The sequence below is a fragment of the Melospiza melodia genome, chromosome 1 (genome assembly GCF_035770615.1).
Source record: "Melospiza melodia melodia isolate bMelMel2 chromosome 1, bMelMel2.pri, whole genome shotgun sequence".
In the NCBI taxonomy this organism is placed as follows: Eukaryota; Metazoa; Chordata; class Aves; order Passeriformes; family Passerellidae; genus Melospiza; species Melospiza melodia.
The window spans coordinates 16,649,567-16,667,240 of record NC_086194.1 but is presented as its reverse complement, the minus strand read 5'-3'; the positions used below and the strand labels follow the sequence as shown (position 1 = coordinate 16,667,240).

Below are 17,674 nucleotides of genomic sequence, written 5' to 3'. Positions count from 1 at the left end.
CTAATGTGCTAATTTAACTCTGTAGATCTGGTTTATTTTTTGTTTGTACTTGTAACTACCTGCAGGTGGGCAATCAAGTTTCAAATATGAACACAGAAAAATACTGAGAAGAAAGGCAGAGTTAAGACTGTGCAGCAATTATAACAAGCACAAAGAATCCTACTATACATTTATCCTAAATGTTCGGTCTTCAAATAAAGTAGTACAAAGCATTTATTCTTTTAGCCTTTGTTGGCAGAACACAATCTTCAATTCAAGACACTCAACTGTGGGTAAACTGGGTTACATCTTGTTTGAATGAACACCATTTGGCTGCAGTTAAGTCTTTCCTCTTGTTCACACAATGGCAATCACATCTCATAAATCAAAACTGAAAGTAAAATGGGTTTTAAGCCTTAGAAAAACTATATGATGATGGCTGTATCACAGTAAGTATTTACATTTTACATACACAGAACAAATGTATTTTTATGGAAAAGACATCTCTGAACAACTCTGTCATATATGCTACATACATATATTAAACTGTACACACAGGATATGGGTATACACATATACATATGAACAGGGCACAAGTTGACAGAGCTCACAGGCCACACTAGTATAAAATATAAAGTTACCAGTAATTTTCATCAGAGACAACACATACATAATGTAAGAATAAACACAGTAACCACTGTGAAAGCAAAATTATGTTGAAGGAGTATAATTTCTTGCCTGATTATTGCAGTTTATAACAACTGCAGAATAGTAAGTTATTTGGTTGTTATTCAAAGAATCTTTTTCCTCAATGAAACAAGTAACAAATTAAAGTAAGTTACACATGCAAGAATGACCAAACCTGTTGGCAATATCTATTGCAGTCAGAGCATGAGTACTCTTTGTATGGAAGTTAACAGAGTGGGAGCTTTTAAACAAATACTTGTTCCCTGTACAAAGTCTCATGTCACTCCAATTTAGCCAGCATGCAGCAACAGGAGAACTCACAGAGGCAGCTCTGGCTGACAAGCTGTCCAAGCTAAGATGATCACCTAAAGCCAGGAATGCTGTTAGGTATTACTGAGGAATATCAGGTGAGTAGGTTTCTGTGGAGCTGCTGTTCAGCAGTGGCTCACAAGCTCAGACACACAAAAGCCAATTGCATGTAGGCAGACACATCTACAGAACCTCCCTCTGTATCCCAGAGAGTTCCCTCACACTCACTCAGGTATGTGGCTCATTCACCATCCCAGCACATGCCAGGTTAGTCCCACTCACACAATCTCATGCAACTCTGTTCCTTTACTTTCATTCCATTTTCCTACTTTTTTCCTATGCTGCTTGTTCTTACCATTTTTTCCCCAGTATCATTTCCCCACAGTATTAATGTACAAGACTGCTTTTTGCTGAAAAGTCATTGCTGTTAAGTATGGAAAAAATGATGAAAATACTTCAGTGGTTTGCTATTCCTCCATCACTTCTGCACTAACCCTAAGCCTGGGAATTACATATCAATCTTATCAGCAGGTCAGAACACCTAACAGCCACTTATCTCATGCATCAAATATTACTGTTGAACTTACTGAGGTTTTTCTACCAACAACAGCAAAACAAATCAGCTCAGAGCTCTTGTCAGTAATTTTTGCATTCACTGTTTTAAAGACTTTTACAGTAGTATTTTATTTAAACAGAATCAACAGGCAACTGAACCATTGCACAAATAGTGACTACAGCAATGCTCCTGCATAATACTGTTAATTGCATCAATCTAAGAATTTCAAAGCCCATTCTCTGTGGGGTTTTTCTTAATGGGGTTTATGGGCAGCTTTTGTCCATGTGTTCCTTCACTGCCCTTGTTGCAACACTTTCTCCTTTTCTTCACCCTCAATACAAAATTTTACTTCCTCTCTTTTCCCTTTATATTTTTATTCCTACTTATTCTATATCTTCCTCTTGTCAGTGCAGGCTCCACCTACATTGTCATTTTCCTTCAACTTCAGTCCCAGATACCATCAAAATGTGCATCTTCTCCATTTGCACGTAAGAAAGTGTGATTTCAATATGGAGTGTACACTGTTCTGCCCTATCCTCCAGTGTATACATGACATGAGAAATCCTTTTCACTTTAAGGGGTACAATGTGAGAATGATTCTGTTTTATCTTTCAAGAAATGAGGTAAATGCTGGGAAAGGCAGGTGTATTTACACACAGACACAATGGAACAGTTCACTTGGCTAATACAGTGAAAATAAGAATTGGTATTTCCATTAAAAACCAATCCTTTTAATAACTTAGAACTAGATTGGCTTTGTTTATTTCAGTGCAAATAATTCTTGCAGAAAATGTTTTGTAGAAAGTATTTTTCACTCTTTCCTCAATATGGGTATGCATATGATCATCACCAAAAAAGCCCACTTTTATTTTGCTTCCAAATGTATGATACACAAATATGTGCAAAGATTAGCAACTACATGCATTGTTATGCTGAAAAGTGTGAAAAATTCAAAATAGGAAACAGAAAGAAGGCTTCCCAGAAGTAATCCAACCTATCTTCTTTCTAGTTTTAAAACAACTTAATTATCAAAGCAAAAACAGTTGTTGAATGTTTCAGAGAGCTCTCTGTATAGATAAATATAAAAGTCCTTTCCAGTTCCAGGACTGACTTGAGAAGAAAGAAAAAAAAGAAGTTATAGGACACTTCTTGCATATTATATGATTTTAACTGATTTTTAGATTAATTTTCAAGTAGAAGGACACTACTGCCCTGGAATCACACCTAAGTAACCAGAGCTGACTGACACTTTTTGGGCATTCAAGAAATCAGAGTATTTTTCCTCAATTCTCCCTATTAAAAACAAAGGCATGTATCATGGTTTTTCCTCATTACAAAACATGGGATTTATGGAATGAGTTGACTGAACAGAGCAGACCAACAACCATGGCTACATACCAAGTGCCAAGAAAGCTTCCTAGTGCAACTCTCAATCCTGTCAGGAAAGGGACTTCTCTCAGCAGCTCTCCTGAAGTCAACAAGTTTTCATCTTATTTGGAAGCCATAATAATATCAACTGGCAAATGACCCTTTTTTCCTCCAAACTGCTAAGAAAATTCAGGTCACATGACTGGACAGGAACCACTGCACCACTGCAAAAGCAACCAGCCTCTCAATATACAGCAAGTTCAGGATGACCTACAGAACATGTCTCCCCACATAATTACCCTTCCAAGCATTGGAAAACCCTTTATTAGGATGAAGGATTAAAAAAAAAAAACCCGAAGAAATCAAGCATTATCAATTTCCCACCTTCATGTGTGGGCTAAAAAGAAAAAAGAAAAAAAAAATTAACCCAGCAGTTCTTTCCAATTTTCTCTTCTCTATGTCACCTTCCCTACATGTTTCTGGTGCTGTCAGAATGCTGTTTGTTCAACTGAGCAATGCATGATTTTCCAGCATCTCCCAGTTTTGGCAAGATGATTGCTGTGCACAAATACAGACACGGCCTCCATACTTCACAGCTTCACTGCTATGCTTGGTAACACAAAAAAAGCTAATAAACTTTAGAAAGATCACAAAGGTGCAGAGTTTCCCAGCAGAATCTTCTTGAAAATCCAAGCAAGTAGGTTTTCCTGAGAGCAATTTGAGCAACATTCTAGGCACAATGTCTTTTTCTACTGTTAAATTCTGATCTTTAAAATGTCTTCTCTACAAAGAATCTGAATTCCCTCCCAACACTAAAAACATGTTTAGTCTTTGAACAAAGGGATAAGTCTACTCAGAGAAGCATTTTCCCTATTCCCATGAAAATCTGGCAGATATTGCAGCAGATTGTCTTAAGAAAAATGAAGAGAGAGAATGACAAACCTACATTACTCTGCAGTCTTTCCTCCTTCAAGAGGCACCACCTGCCTGGTATTTAGCTGAGACTTGCTTTGTTCAAAGAAATTCCAAGAGAGAACAGTAATAGGGATACTGCTTGACCCTCATGCTCTGTCATATTTTAAAGGTAAGGGGAGGAAGGCAGGAACTCTTCTCCCTGTTCAAGCTATTTAAGGCAGTCAGTGGAAAAAGCAGAGACAACAGTAGGCATTGTACTCTGGGTCTTCTTTGGGTTGTAATTTTGGCAATTCCCAATCAAGTTCAGGCTGCCTATTTGGATGGGTGAGATGCATCTTGTAAAACCTTTCACTTGAAGGTCACTAGAAAGATGCAGTCCATTATAAAAGGGTTCATGCGGTGTTGCTGCAGCAGCTGATTTACCTCTTCAAAAGCACCAGTGCCACCTTACTGGAAGGCTCTTGTTGAATGTATTATCCAGATTCAAGAACAGTGGGCAGAGAGAAATAGCTATACCCTGGGATCAGACACTTTTCCAAAACTGGGGTAGAGCAACTTGACCTAGAACCTAGAAAAACAACAGATTTACTACAAGCTGGAGAAGCTCCTCTTGTTTCTAAGATCTATGTAAATAGAAAAGCTACAGTGCAATTGTAATGTCTGTTACTGCAATTACAGGGCTAGTCAAGGGCTTTGGAGTTAACAATAGCATTAGGGCACACAATCAAACAGCGAAATTGAATGAAAGATAGAAAATATAGATTATCAGAAAAATGACTGTTATTGTCAAGCTTCAGAACACAACAACCATAGCAAGAAGTTAGGACAATTGCAACAGAAACCTTGGTGAGGACTTTTAAAGTTAAAAGCATTTAGTTTGGAATTTAGCGTGCCAGCCACTATCTGCCATAGTATCCACATTTTTTCTTTCATTGTTGGATAATGAAAGGTGGCTGGAAATATTAGACCACTTTCTGAACACTTCTAGTTGAACTCACAATCATGTTTGTATTTAAAATTTAGATCCTGCTGTAGCATGATAGTTTCTTACATTGCTCACTTTCTTATGAGCCTGTACAACTGAAAGAAATAACAGGTCAAGTAAAATATGCAATAATACTTAAAACAGATGTTGATGTAAATTCCAGTGAAGAAAAATATTTGTTTCAATGTATGTGCTTTCTTAGACGTTATTTTGCCTATATTGTGCAATTACCATATTTAAAAACAGATACTATTAAGGATGAGTTTGTTTAAAAAGCAGAAAGAAGTGATTCTGTGAATGAGTATCAATGAACAGAATGTTCTGACTTTTAAAAAATTCTACTACTTCATGGGACACAAAAAATTATCAGCTATATGGGGGAGAGAGGGGGAGACTATCAGACCTTCCATCTTACTCTATAAATGTCACTGTGTTGATGCAGTCCAAATTATATAAACTATTGAGCCAATTCTGTACTGTTTCAACAGGAAAAGAATACTCTTCAACCTTTGAAATATTACACATCAAAATATTAATTGGGTTCAGTACTTCAAAAACAAAGTCAGAGGTCTGAGAACGTTTCTAGCTTCTTTTAAAGCTTTTAATGACATTATTTATATTTATTTTCCTACTGATGCAATGGGATCAAGAGGCTGTTCTGCCTGGGAGAAATGCATCCTATAGGTGAAACAAACTGCTATTTTATAAGGTTAGAGATGTGGAGTGTTATTTCTATTCCAGGTTAACAGACTTACATGATTTTCTGTTGGAAATTTTCAGTGGCTGAACCTGCACTTCTGGTCTTCTTAATGCAAATCTCCTATAAAATGGGAGGTGGTGGGGAAAAGACACAAGCTCCTCAGTTTTCACTGCAAATTTGGGATTAATAAACACTTAATATCATAAGACTATTGCAAAATATACAGAAAAATTTGTAAGAAATTAACTTAAAACAATGCAATCTATTCACAATCTAAAAAAGTTAAATCTTCCCTAAATTTTTTGTAAGCTCTCCAAAACCTGCTGCAGTTCTTATTCCTGCATAGTACATCAGTGTGAATGCAGATACTGATGTGCTATTTTCCATATGTTTTTTCTTTCAGTCTGGATCAGTGTAATCCTATCAGTTTTTGTCGTTATTAATTCTAGCCAGAGAAATAAGGAAGTCCAGAGTATGTCAGCAACATGTTTCCAAGTTAGTTGTCCTGCTGCAAATGCACATTCATTGTACCCTTGTAATCTATGAGCACTACACATGCCAACTATGCTAACTTAACAACTCACCAATAAGTCTCTTCTCTTACTGCAAAAAATAATGGAATTATGCTTCTCAGCAGCTCACCTCTCCTGGAAATGCTTTGAAGGGATCAAGCCTGCTCTGGGATTGGCATCACCTTCATGTTTGGCTTGCCACCAGGTTGCATCATCCTGGCTCATGATCTGAAGGATATCTCCTTTTCTGAAAGCAAGTCCAGCTTCTTTACAAGGAATTGCTTTATCTTCATTAGGATCATAGTCAAATAAGGCTCTGATAAACATCTGGAACAAACAGTGTTTGATCTTTAGAATCAAATATTAAATACAATCCAAAGGTATCTTCCTCTTCTGTTTCTACTGTTCAAAACCACTGAACTAAATAATGTAGATATTTACTGCTGCAAAACATCCTTATGGATGTCTAGCATTGGAAGTTCATATGGGAATGTTCAACTCATTGCTTCTGCAACTGCAGACTCAGTGGAGCAAAGGCTCAGTGACTCAAGGCAAGCAGGACCTGGCAGGTGCACAGTGTGCCCATATGAGGAACAGAGGAGAAGACACTGTTGAACCAAGATGCCATCAAGTGTCTTCTAACTATGAACGATGGAAGGAGTACTTGGAACCAAGCCAGTCCTTGCAGAAGGTGGAAGATTACCTGTCAACTATACAGCTGAGAGTTCAGGCTCAAGAACCATGTTACAGCCACTCATAAATTCTGTGTATTGAAGTGTACAGTGTGCTGTCATGTACAGTACTGTCACATTACAGAAGTTGAGTCCACAGGTATAAATCACTTTATTGGTTCTGTCATCCAAACAAAAAATGCATATCCTCAGCATAACAGTTACTGCCATGGCTTCTGAAATAGTCTTGCTTACCTTTCCTTCCTTCACTGGCATTTCTTCCTTCACACTGGGTATAATTTTAAATGTAATGGCTCCTTGAGATTGAGCCTGGTGAATAATTGAAAAGAAAATGCACTCAGAATTAAACTGATATTTCAAAGAAATCTTAGAAGATAAAGAAATTCAAATTAATTTAAAAGAATATAATGAGTCTATCCTCTCCCAAGCATGATCTCTGGAGTCTGACAGTTTCACTTTCCCAAACTTTGCATAACAAAACTTAAAATACTTGGGTTTATTTGCTTCTTGGGGCAGGGGGGCAGATGGACTGTTAACAACTGTGACCTGCATGGTTCAGAGGTCCCATTTCTGTACTGATGGTAGGAGAAAATGCTACAGTTTAAATGTATGCATATTAGAAGCAACTGCTGGACTCCTGGCACAGTTTGGACATCCCTGGAAAAATCAAACTAACATTTCATTTTTCAGAAAAAAAATTATAGAAAAATTCAAACAGGCTTGTGCCATATTTATCATACAGAGCTATTAGGGGTGGGATTTATTCGCTTGGCAACTTTAAGAAAGTAGAAAAGCAAAACATATTTGAATAGACGACGTGTACTCAATGGAAAAAAAAGCCCTGTGCTATAAATCTTAAAACAAGTTAGCCATCAGCAACCACCTCATCCATTCATCTTTCCCTATATCCCACTTAAAGTGTGTCTGGCTGCATTTTACTTATTAACCACAGTATATTCCCACTGCCTCAGTGACATTTTGCTATTGAAGGAAGTGCTAATCAGTTGGAGGCTCTGCTACTATTGCATGCAGCCGACAAGTTTCATAAAACCAGCAGAGTGAGCAGGCAGCCAACGATTTCAGCAAAATGGAAACAGGCCTGTCCAGTACCAAGCGAGACATTCTCCCGCCGCGCGTCTGCGATCCGAGGCTCACTGCTTGACAGGCTCACTGCACCCGCCGCAGGACTGGAATCAATAATTCTCTTACTTCTGAAACAAGCTCTAACTAGCTTTTGATGTTTATATGGTACCTCAAAAAGGTAAATGGGGAAATTGTTCACACCTTTTCTAGCGGTGTTTTGTTTCTAGACATTTTAAATTATTAATTTTTGAAGGAAACTATGGTTCTGTAGGGAATGTGAAACCATGAAGCAAGAATGAGTATCAGCAGGCTAGCACTTGAATGATCTTGGTTTCTGAACCAAAACTGTGAGACAGCTGCTCAATTCAGCAGGACAGCAAGGTATTTATGTGTATAGAAAACACTTCAGCATGAACAATGGAGCTATCATGACCCTCATCAATGTCTTTGATGTAAAAATATGAAATATTTCTGAAAAAGTCTAAATTACTTAATTTGCAATGGTGTTTCAATAATGAGAAATCAGGCTGGCTTTAGAGACTGTGCAGTTTACAAAAGTGTAGACAGAATAATATATATGGCTATATACTGTAAATCAATGTCATATAAAATCTTATATGTTCTACAGTCTGTCTAGTACCGGTATTATTAATTAATTGTCACATGGAGTGACAATGATTATTAATGAGTTATTAGCCAATACATTTAAAATAGTTCAAATTCAACACATCATGGTGGGCCTTAAAAACTATAGATTATGAACTGAAGTCTGCAACATTCTGCAACATATTTATGGCAATATTACAGTCTTTAACTCTTCACAAGTAATCTATAATTGCATGGAAAATCACTCTATGAGAAATGACAGATTTTTAAATGATGGCACTGGAAAAAAAGCCATTATAGTAGAATACATTTTTTTTCTAAGAAATACAGTAGAAATCGTAAGTCTCATTACTTTTTCTTAACTCTCCTAAATTAATTTTAAAATGTTTGGTATTTACCAAAATATGTATTATTTCTTCAGGCTTTTTATCATCTACAGGAATCCCATTGACTTCCCTCAGTTCATCACCAACATGAATAAGCCCTACAGAAGAAAAAAAAGAAGTTGTGAAAGTGTAGCTATGTATTACAAAAAAACTGCCATTAACATTCAGCTTGTTTCTCCCTTGTTCATATAGGTTAAGCTCCAATTTTCATACACTTTAAGCTCTAAAATAAAAACAGGAATATATGGTGAACATAATAGCTAACTGCCCTCTCAGACAAATTTGATAAGGTGGTTGGTTAACTCACCTCCCTGTCTTCCTCCTAAAAATTAATACCACCTTCTCTACAACTTTTCCAGACTTTCATGCAGATGTCTGAAAAATATCTATGCCAATTCTTTTTCTACTCTATTTCTACTCTACTACTTTCCTACTGCTACAGGTACAAGTAATGCAAAGAGCACTGAGGCTGGGAATGCTAATTTGTGGCACAAATGTTTGCTAATCTTATCTATCTATCTATCTATCTATCTATCTATCTATCTATCTATCTATCTATCTATCTATCTATCTATCTATCTATCTATTTTTATCTAGATTTACTCCATTACTGCATCTAAGGGTGAAACACAGCTGTCCTAAATTTTCTTCAGTGAAAAGAGACACCTTAATGCATGATTTGGGACTTCTTGCTTACGTTTTTGCAGACACTGAGCATCCCAAACTAAACAAGGATGTGCTGTAATTTTGAGAACTACCAGCTGAAATGCCAAATGGATGTCCTAATATTTAATTATGTCAGCACCCCAAGTTCCCCCATCAGCAGGCTGGCATATGTCATCATGGAATGATTCCTGCAGCGTCTGACACAGGGACAGGAGTAGGACTTCATGATCTTGGTGGGTCCCTTCTAACTCAGCATATTCTATGATTTATAAACAGATGTCATCAATTGGAAACAAGTCATTATATATATATATATATATATAAACCCCTCTGTATGCACTAACTCAAAGACTCAAAGATACCTTGCTGCAACTGCATTGGGAAAAAAAATCAGCATACTTTCAGCAGTATTGAAATATCACTTTGGAAAACTGTTCAGAGCCTAAATATTTCTGTTTGTGATAGTGATGTATTTAATTTCTACAAAATATGCTATTTTATCTCATCTTGTTCTGAGCTTTTGAATGGCTAATGCCAAACTGCAACACCTTACCACTTCTATCTGCAGCTCCTCCACGCATTATCCTGGCCACCACAATTGCACCAGTATGTTCATCCCTTTTAATAGTAGCTCCCTTGGGTAAAAAAAAAAAAAAAAAAAAAAGAAAAAAGAAAGTTATTTGGTTTATCTCAGCATAATTTTAATATACTACACTAAAAAACATTTGCTACATCAAACTGCAAAAAGCTGATGTATTAATATGTGATTAAACCAGAAATGATACTTGCTTATGAAAAGAATATACAAAATATGTTGCTCTATTTCTGTCCTCTTAAAATGGGTCTTCTTTTTCAATCAGAAGTAACTCATGCATTCTGTGAATACACAGGTTTAAAGAAAAAAGGACAATGATGGAAAAAGTTTGCTTTTCAATTTAATGGCAACTGCAACATAGCTTACTTGAGACTGCTACTAAAATTGAACTAAACTACTGCTTCAAATTGATAATTTCAAATTGATAAATTGTTGTTCCTACATTAAAATAGGCCATACTCAATACTACAGGTACAGAAGGTATATCATTGTTCATAATTGTTGCACTTTATGCTCAGAACTCACTGTGTAGCTTTTTCCTTTACAGTGTTATCAATAAACAAACACACATTTGAGAAGTGCCCTGAATGTTGGGGCTCACCTCGAACACTCTCAGGACAGAAATGCAGAGGAAGGGACACTTCCTGAGTTAATCATGCCTGTTTTCGTACATTACACACAGCACAGGGCACTGAGGTGAAATGACAGTGTAGGTAAATTTCCAGTGCACAGCTGTCTGGATGTGAAAAATGCCTTTGTAACAAGAACTGCAAGGGTGCACTGCAAAGAGGCACAAGGTGATGGGGAAGCAGCAGGCAGCAGCAGTGCCAAGTGAGAAGGGACACGTGGCTGCAGAGCTGCTGCCTCAGGTGCAGTGCCAGTCCTTTCAGGCAGAACTGGGGGAGCCAGGGAGGAAATGCTGGCCCTGTTCTGGGAGACAGAACTACAATGGGGATTTTAACTAGGTAAGTCATACTGCATAATCAGCCCCAAAAAGGTTACTTGATCCAGTATTTTTAAAAAACAGCAGGGGAAAAAACCCTCATGCCTCGTCCATCAAGTTTTTAACTGCACATGGTTACTTTCTCATATTAATTTAATTAGTTACCTGCAATAGCTCTAACTTTGTTAATCAACGGAGATATTAAGGACTCTGTCAGGCAAGTCAACTCTCTGAAAATTTCCATATTTGAAATTAGTGAATGAACAGTATTACTTCACCTCTGAGTGCTAAGTGTATTCTGCCATCACTGGTTAAAATTTCCTTCCATCAAAGAAGTGTTGTGCTTGGAGTAAGGTACATAAGTACTCTTTAAGGAAGTTCTTTGAATAATTTAAAAGCTTTTATAGCTACATTGCTATATCTGTTTATTCTAAACATGAACATCATATTTATCACTACTTCAATTTTTAAGTGCTTCATGAACATAAAGCTGAAAATGGTACAAACAACAGAGTTGGGATTTTCCTACAGTTAGCAATTTCACTGACTGTAAATCAACTTGCTTCCCTCTACCTCTAAGATGGAAATACAGCACAAGTCACAAAGACAAAAACTGGGAGACTAATTTATATTTTATATGCAAGTTGCATTTATTGCAAATAGAATAAAATTAAAACAGTCACCATTCACTTTGGCTGAAACTTCAACAGCAGCCAGCACTCCAAAGCAAAACTGATGTGCTATGTTTGTGCATTTCATTTACATTCTAAATTTATTAGTATGAAATTCTATCTATAAGTAAACTAATTCTGCAATTTGCCAGCCTTATTCTTACGTATTGTTTATTATGCAATTATATCACCATGCACTTGTTTGCATTACAGTTTCAAATTAGTCTGAGAGTTTCAAAAAACCAGATTTAGCTGCAGCTAATCTCACTTAAACAACTCATTACTAGACTTCTGTGCAAAAAGAATTGCATACCATTAGGAAAATATTAAACAGCCTTAAGCCCCCTAACTTATATCTCAATATTAAGTTCTGACCTTGCATCAACAGCTACTAATCTGAAGTTTATAATACCTGGAATGTTTTACCTATTTTAAAGTAAAAAGTATTTTGCTGGGGTTCTTTTCTGAATATATCCATCAAAAAGAAAAAGAGCAGCATTAGGATGCTAGAGACAAATCTAAATATGGGACATTTCCACTACACTGTCCATACAAAATAGGCTCTCCTAATTAATCCAGGAAAAAGCCTTCATCAGAAAGGCTGTATGCCTTTTACCTAGAAGTAAACACCATGAAATGCCACCAAATTCAAAAGGCAAGCAAGGACTGGCAGGCCTCCCCTGTGATCACCCACTATCCCACTATCCCAGCCCCATGCTGATGTCTGCAAAGTGGTAGTTCACTTTGCCAGGCTTTTTAGACTGATAATAGAAAAAAACCTGTGTGCAATCAAAGACCACACTACTGACCCAGACAGCATCTGGAAGTAACAATAAGGCTCTTGTCCAAGTGGAACAGTCACTTCATGCTCTATGTGATTATCACTACTGGCACAAAACGAATTTTCCCAGCATAGATTAATCGATCTGAAAGATGGCCCCACAAAGATAACAGGTAAAGTGGAATTTTCATACAAAGGACAAAAACAAGTTCAAAATGACAGGAAAATTATTTAACCCAAGTTAGCTCACTGTCAGTATCTCCTCTGTGGCAAACCCAAAGTGCATGGGCAGGTCCATGGAAAACACTACTTGAGTTTATGTATTTGTACCTTTAGTACACAATTTTAAAAGGAGGTTCTATAAATCCCACTTTCCTCCCAATTTAGAACTCTTAAATCATCAAATACAAGTGGATTTCACTGTGAAAACCTGAAGAGCTGATTTTCTGAAAAAGCAGCTTCTCTTGTACTGCTGCCAGCCCTGCTTAAACTATGAGGTATATATAATCTGGCAAGAAATTCTCCTTATAAGATGTTCAGCTCCAGTACTTTCAGTTACATGTGCAGTGCACCTCCTCATTTAGGGCTTTAAAAATGGAAGAAGGTTAGACTGGACCTTGAAAGCTGGAAAATATTTTCGGTATTGTGAGCCAAAAGTGTAAGTTACCCTAAACGAGACATATACAGATGTAATAGCATAGCTCAGTTTAAAATACTTCTAAAGGGAAAAATAAGGAGTTTGGGAGCCATATGGTGATCAGCCTGAGAAAATGCTTAAAGGTATACCATACAAAAGCACTGAAAATAATAAAAGCTCATTCAGCAAGGCTCTTCCACTGTTTTTAAGTTGCTTTTCCCCCCTTCCCCCCATTTTTAATGCAGTATCACTCATGGGTAAGGACTGCTCAGGGCTTCACAGATGTGAGCTTCATTATTTCATCCATTTATCTGCTGGTTCCAGAATATAAACATTTAAAGTCTTTATTTTTTAAAGAAATAAAAACTAGCCTGTAAAATAAATTACTAATAAGAGAATTTGAAACATCAGTAATATTGTTGCATACCTCTCTGTTAAACAAAAGCACATGCAGATGATAAATGCAAATAAATATTCCAATAAGCCTTAGTTTAATTCATTCTCTATTGAAAGTGCAAATACAAGTATCAGTTTCCAACCTTACAGTGAGTAGCTATTTAAAAGTTAACGTACACTTATATGTAGACTATACAGACTAAAGCTAACCCTACATCCAAATCCCACCAAAATCCCACCAAAAAACCAGCTAGGTTCATCCACTATTGTGAACTGAGCTACAGGGACTAAGAGTGTGAGGTGGATGAAAGCTGTTGCATCTGCATGGACAGAAGGCATAAATGACTTCTTTAAATCACCAAAATGAATTTCACCAAGTTCAGCTGTGGATATGAGGTACACAGTTAAATTAAGGTGTCCAGGCTACTTCTGTAGCTCTGGAGACTGAATCATTCTTTCATTAAGTCAAGAATTTTAAACAGATGGATGGCATGGGTCATTTTCAGGAGCTGCCTCTTTTTCTCTTGACTATAGACAAGGCATGGCATAGAGATAAGTCATCAAATGACCAGATCTATGTGAAATGAATTTTTGTGACAAAGAAGCAACCATCTTAATGTGAAGAAGCATCCTATTAAGAGTACCAGCTGTAACAAACCTGGAGTACTACATCTGGAAGCTGGCAGTAGTAGGAGGCCAGGTGCTGAACCCCTGGTAGTGTGGTTACTCATCTCGGATATCAGGAATGCTAACTAGGAACGGGGCTGTGGCTGAAAAAGCCCTGGAGAGGTAGGCAGAAGTAAAAACTCTCCCAGCTCTCTGATAAAAAGCCCAGTCACGGACAGGTGAATTCCGGATTGTCTCTGAAAAGAGATGTTTCTACCTCTCTTTATGTAAGGTTCAGAGATCTTCCAAATTCCTTTGTTAAAACAAAACATCCTAATACAATTTCACCTCACTTGAGGGAGACACTCCTGGAATGGCATTTGCTAACAGAGCATTAAAAAGACCCCAAACCCAATATTGTGGAAGGATTAACAAAAAGTTTAAAACACTTCTCTCAAAAAACTGGGGGAAAGTTCAGCACTGACTTCTGAATTGATGAAATCTGGCAAACAGAAGGCCCTCCTACAAACCATGTGTTTCTCTCTCTTGAAATGATTACTCCTGGGAACTCAGGCTTCATCAATATATGATTAACCCCAGCTAAGAACTTTGGTGAGGTGCTTAACTCAGAGAAAAGCACGAACAGGAGCATGAGAGGAAACGCGGTGCAGTTTTATATAAAAATGGTCACTAGGTATATTCCAAAGAAGTTAAGAGAGTGCCTAATTGCTTCACAGTGAGTACTGCTGAAAGTAATCCAAAGGAAATGCAATTCAGAATGTCTAGGGTTTGCAACTGATGTAAAGCTTGTGGCTTTGCAGGGAAACAATCTCTACTGCTTGGGTACAAATAGAATATGAGTCTGTGTCTTGAGTGGAAGAAAAGTAGTTCAAAGAGCTCCATATCTTCAAGTCAAGAAATGAAACAATCTCTATCCCAGTAAAAATCTTGTATAGTATCTCCAATCTCAAACTCAATTGCTTCTAAAAGCAGACTCCTGATACAATGTTGCAAGTGGAAGTCGGACTTTTTGACTGGAAAATGAATCCATCACCAGAACAAACAGAGATTCTTTGATCTCTTCTAAGAATATCCAAGACTTCAGAGCAAGTTCTGAAGGAAAAGCCATTAAAAATATATGGAAATAAATAATAAATGAAATTACAATTAGTTTAGTAAACATAGATCATGGTTATCTTCCTTTAGTAAAATAACTTTGGGAAGCATAAACACAGAGGATCTAATATTATAGTATAAGCCTGTCTTCAGTTATTCTGCCATGCTGTATTTCAGTAAGACCCATAAGGGGAAAAAAAATCTAGAGAAGACAAAGACAAAAATAATAGGTTTGTTATGTATTGTGCTGATGGTGTCATAGTAAGTCACTATAAATCTGACACAAAGAAATTAATGTTTGACATGAACATGAATGATGTTAAAGTGCATTATGTAAGAGGACTGTTCTCTATTCTTTGAATTCTTCTTGGAGAACAAGTAACAGGACTCACCATAAGTTCTTCTCTAACAAAAATAAAACACCAAGATAGGCTCAGGATCTGGAAAGATCACAAATACAGTTTTCCTACACAGATAAAGTAAAACCTTAGAAATATTGGAGATTCCACATATCCAGTTATTCTGCTCTAGTGCTGGACTCCCCAACTAATGGACTACTGTTAATTCTTAGTCTAAACCTCCCAGGGCTGCACCTTGTGACCAGTGCCTTGTGTTTTAGATCTTTCACTGCTGAGGAATTTTACTTTATTGTCCTTGTGACAATAAAGTACTTGAATGCTTCAATTAGATTCTACCCTTTGCCTCTTCCTAATAAAAGGTCTACAACACATTCTATTGTAAGGCTGTTTTCACATTGGCAAATAAACAAAACTGTCTTAAACTAAAGAAATTAGTTTGTTCACATGTTTTATATTTTCTATGGCTGCTGTCATGTCTAGTAAAAGATCTAAAACCCCTTCTCTGTTACCTCTGTAATACAAGAGTTGTTAACACCAACAGTGTTGTTAACTTAAATTCACAAGTGTGGATTTAAGACAGTGTACAGGTTTTGGCTGGGATAGGGGTAATTTCCTTCATGGTAGCTCCTATGGTGCTTTGTTTAAATTTGTGATGAAAACAGTGTTGATAATACATGGATAATTTAACTATTGCTAAGCAGTGCTTACACACTGTCAAGGCTTTTCTGCTCACCACCCCACAAGTGAGGAGGATGGGGATGCACAAGGAGCTGGGAGAGGACATAACTGGGACAGTCAACCCCACCTGAACAGAGGGACATCCTCTGCCATGTGCTGTCATGCTCAGCAAGAAAACTGAGGGAAGAAAAAGGAAGAGGGCATGTGTGGAGTGATGGCTTTAGTTTTTCCAAGAAACAATTACAAGTGATGGAGCCTTGCTGTCCCAGGGATGGCCGAACACCTGCCTGCCCAGGGGAAGTGGTGAATGAATTCCATATTTCTCTTTCCTTGCACATGCAGCTTTCACTTTACCTCTTGAACTGTCTGTCTCAACCCACGAGCTTCCTCATGTTCATCCTTCCGATTCCCTCCCCCATCCCACTGGGACGATGAGTGAGTGGCTGTGTGGGGCTGAGCTGCTTAAACAGACACACAGGTATCTGGAAGAGCTCAGTGTCCCACCGGAACGAGGAGGCAAGACTGGAATTTGAGGAACAGTCCAAGGATAACCTTTGGCTTAAGCACGTGGTTTCTTTAGGAGAGCTTAAAATCTAAAAGGCCAATATACAGGGCATATATTTCACAAAGTTTTCAGAAAATATCTGAGTTATGTTTTACAAGTTACTATTATCCAATCCATTTTGAAATACTATTAACTTATGGTGTTGAACTCCTAAGTCTTAGTAAAAAATCATGTTTGTAATACGAAACTATGTAAGTTAAGATTTTATTAAGCTTTTCTGACAAATCAAAAAAAAGGTGTTACAATTAACACTAAAAATAGGCTCCTCAATTAGACTTCATTTCATACTGTTCATACTGTATGTTCAAATCCCCACATACCTCTCAGAAGGAATAATATTTCTGATACTAAATCCTAAAGCAAACTTGTTTTATTTCCCAAATAATGTCTTTGATAAAAAAATACAAAAAGCTTAAAGCTGTTATTCAAATATTTGAGGAAAAAATATTTAGTACGTTAAAACAAAGAACTTTCCATATGGTCAAACTTCTAATTATGCCCATGAGCACCTACAGTCAGTCAATAAGAAAACTCTTCAATAAACATTTCTTGTTTATTGAAGAGTGTGATCCATCAAGAATTAGAGTGATAGTAAGATATCTACTGTGGGACAAAATACCCCTGTATGTCTAACAGAAGCAGCACTCTCCCACTGCTGTCTCAAGTACAGAATGACGACCTTCTCAAAGTAAGTTTGCAGGTATTTCTCCAGGATTGCTGTCCATTAAAACAAATATTCAGTATAAAATAAACCAAACCTCTTACTGGTTTGCAGGATAAAAAGAACATAGTTAAATTTTATACAAGATGACTCCCACTCTACAGCAAATAAAAAGAACCAAATCAGTAAAGCATTTTAATATTCTTGTAATACAACCTAGGT

The 17,674-nt window shown here is 37.0% G+C and overlaps 1 protein-coding gene across 5 annotated transcripts in view; it reads right to left on the bottom strand.

Annotated features, from left to right (window-relative positions):
• The window catches only part of MPP7 (MAGUK p55 scaffold protein 7), a 146,456-nt gene that overhangs the window by 27,250 nt on the left and 101,532 nt on the right, over positions 1-17,674 (bottom strand). For all 5 annotated transcript variants that reach the window (XM_063149276.1, XM_063149269.1, XM_063149285.1 and 2 more), the window contains 5 exons: positions 9,998-10,079; positions 8,791-8,876; positions 6,938-7,012; positions 6,142-6,338; positions 5,555-5,619 (listed from right to left, as the gene is read on the bottom strand). In XM_063149276.1, coding sequence (XP_063005346.1) covers positions 5,555-5,619; positions 6,142-6,338; positions 6,938-7,012; positions 8,791-8,876; positions 9,998-10,079 — 505 coding nt within the window. The remainder of the gene's footprint in view (positions 1-5,554; positions 5,620-6,141; positions 6,339-6,937; positions 7,013-8,790; positions 8,877-9,997; positions 10,080-17,674) is intronic.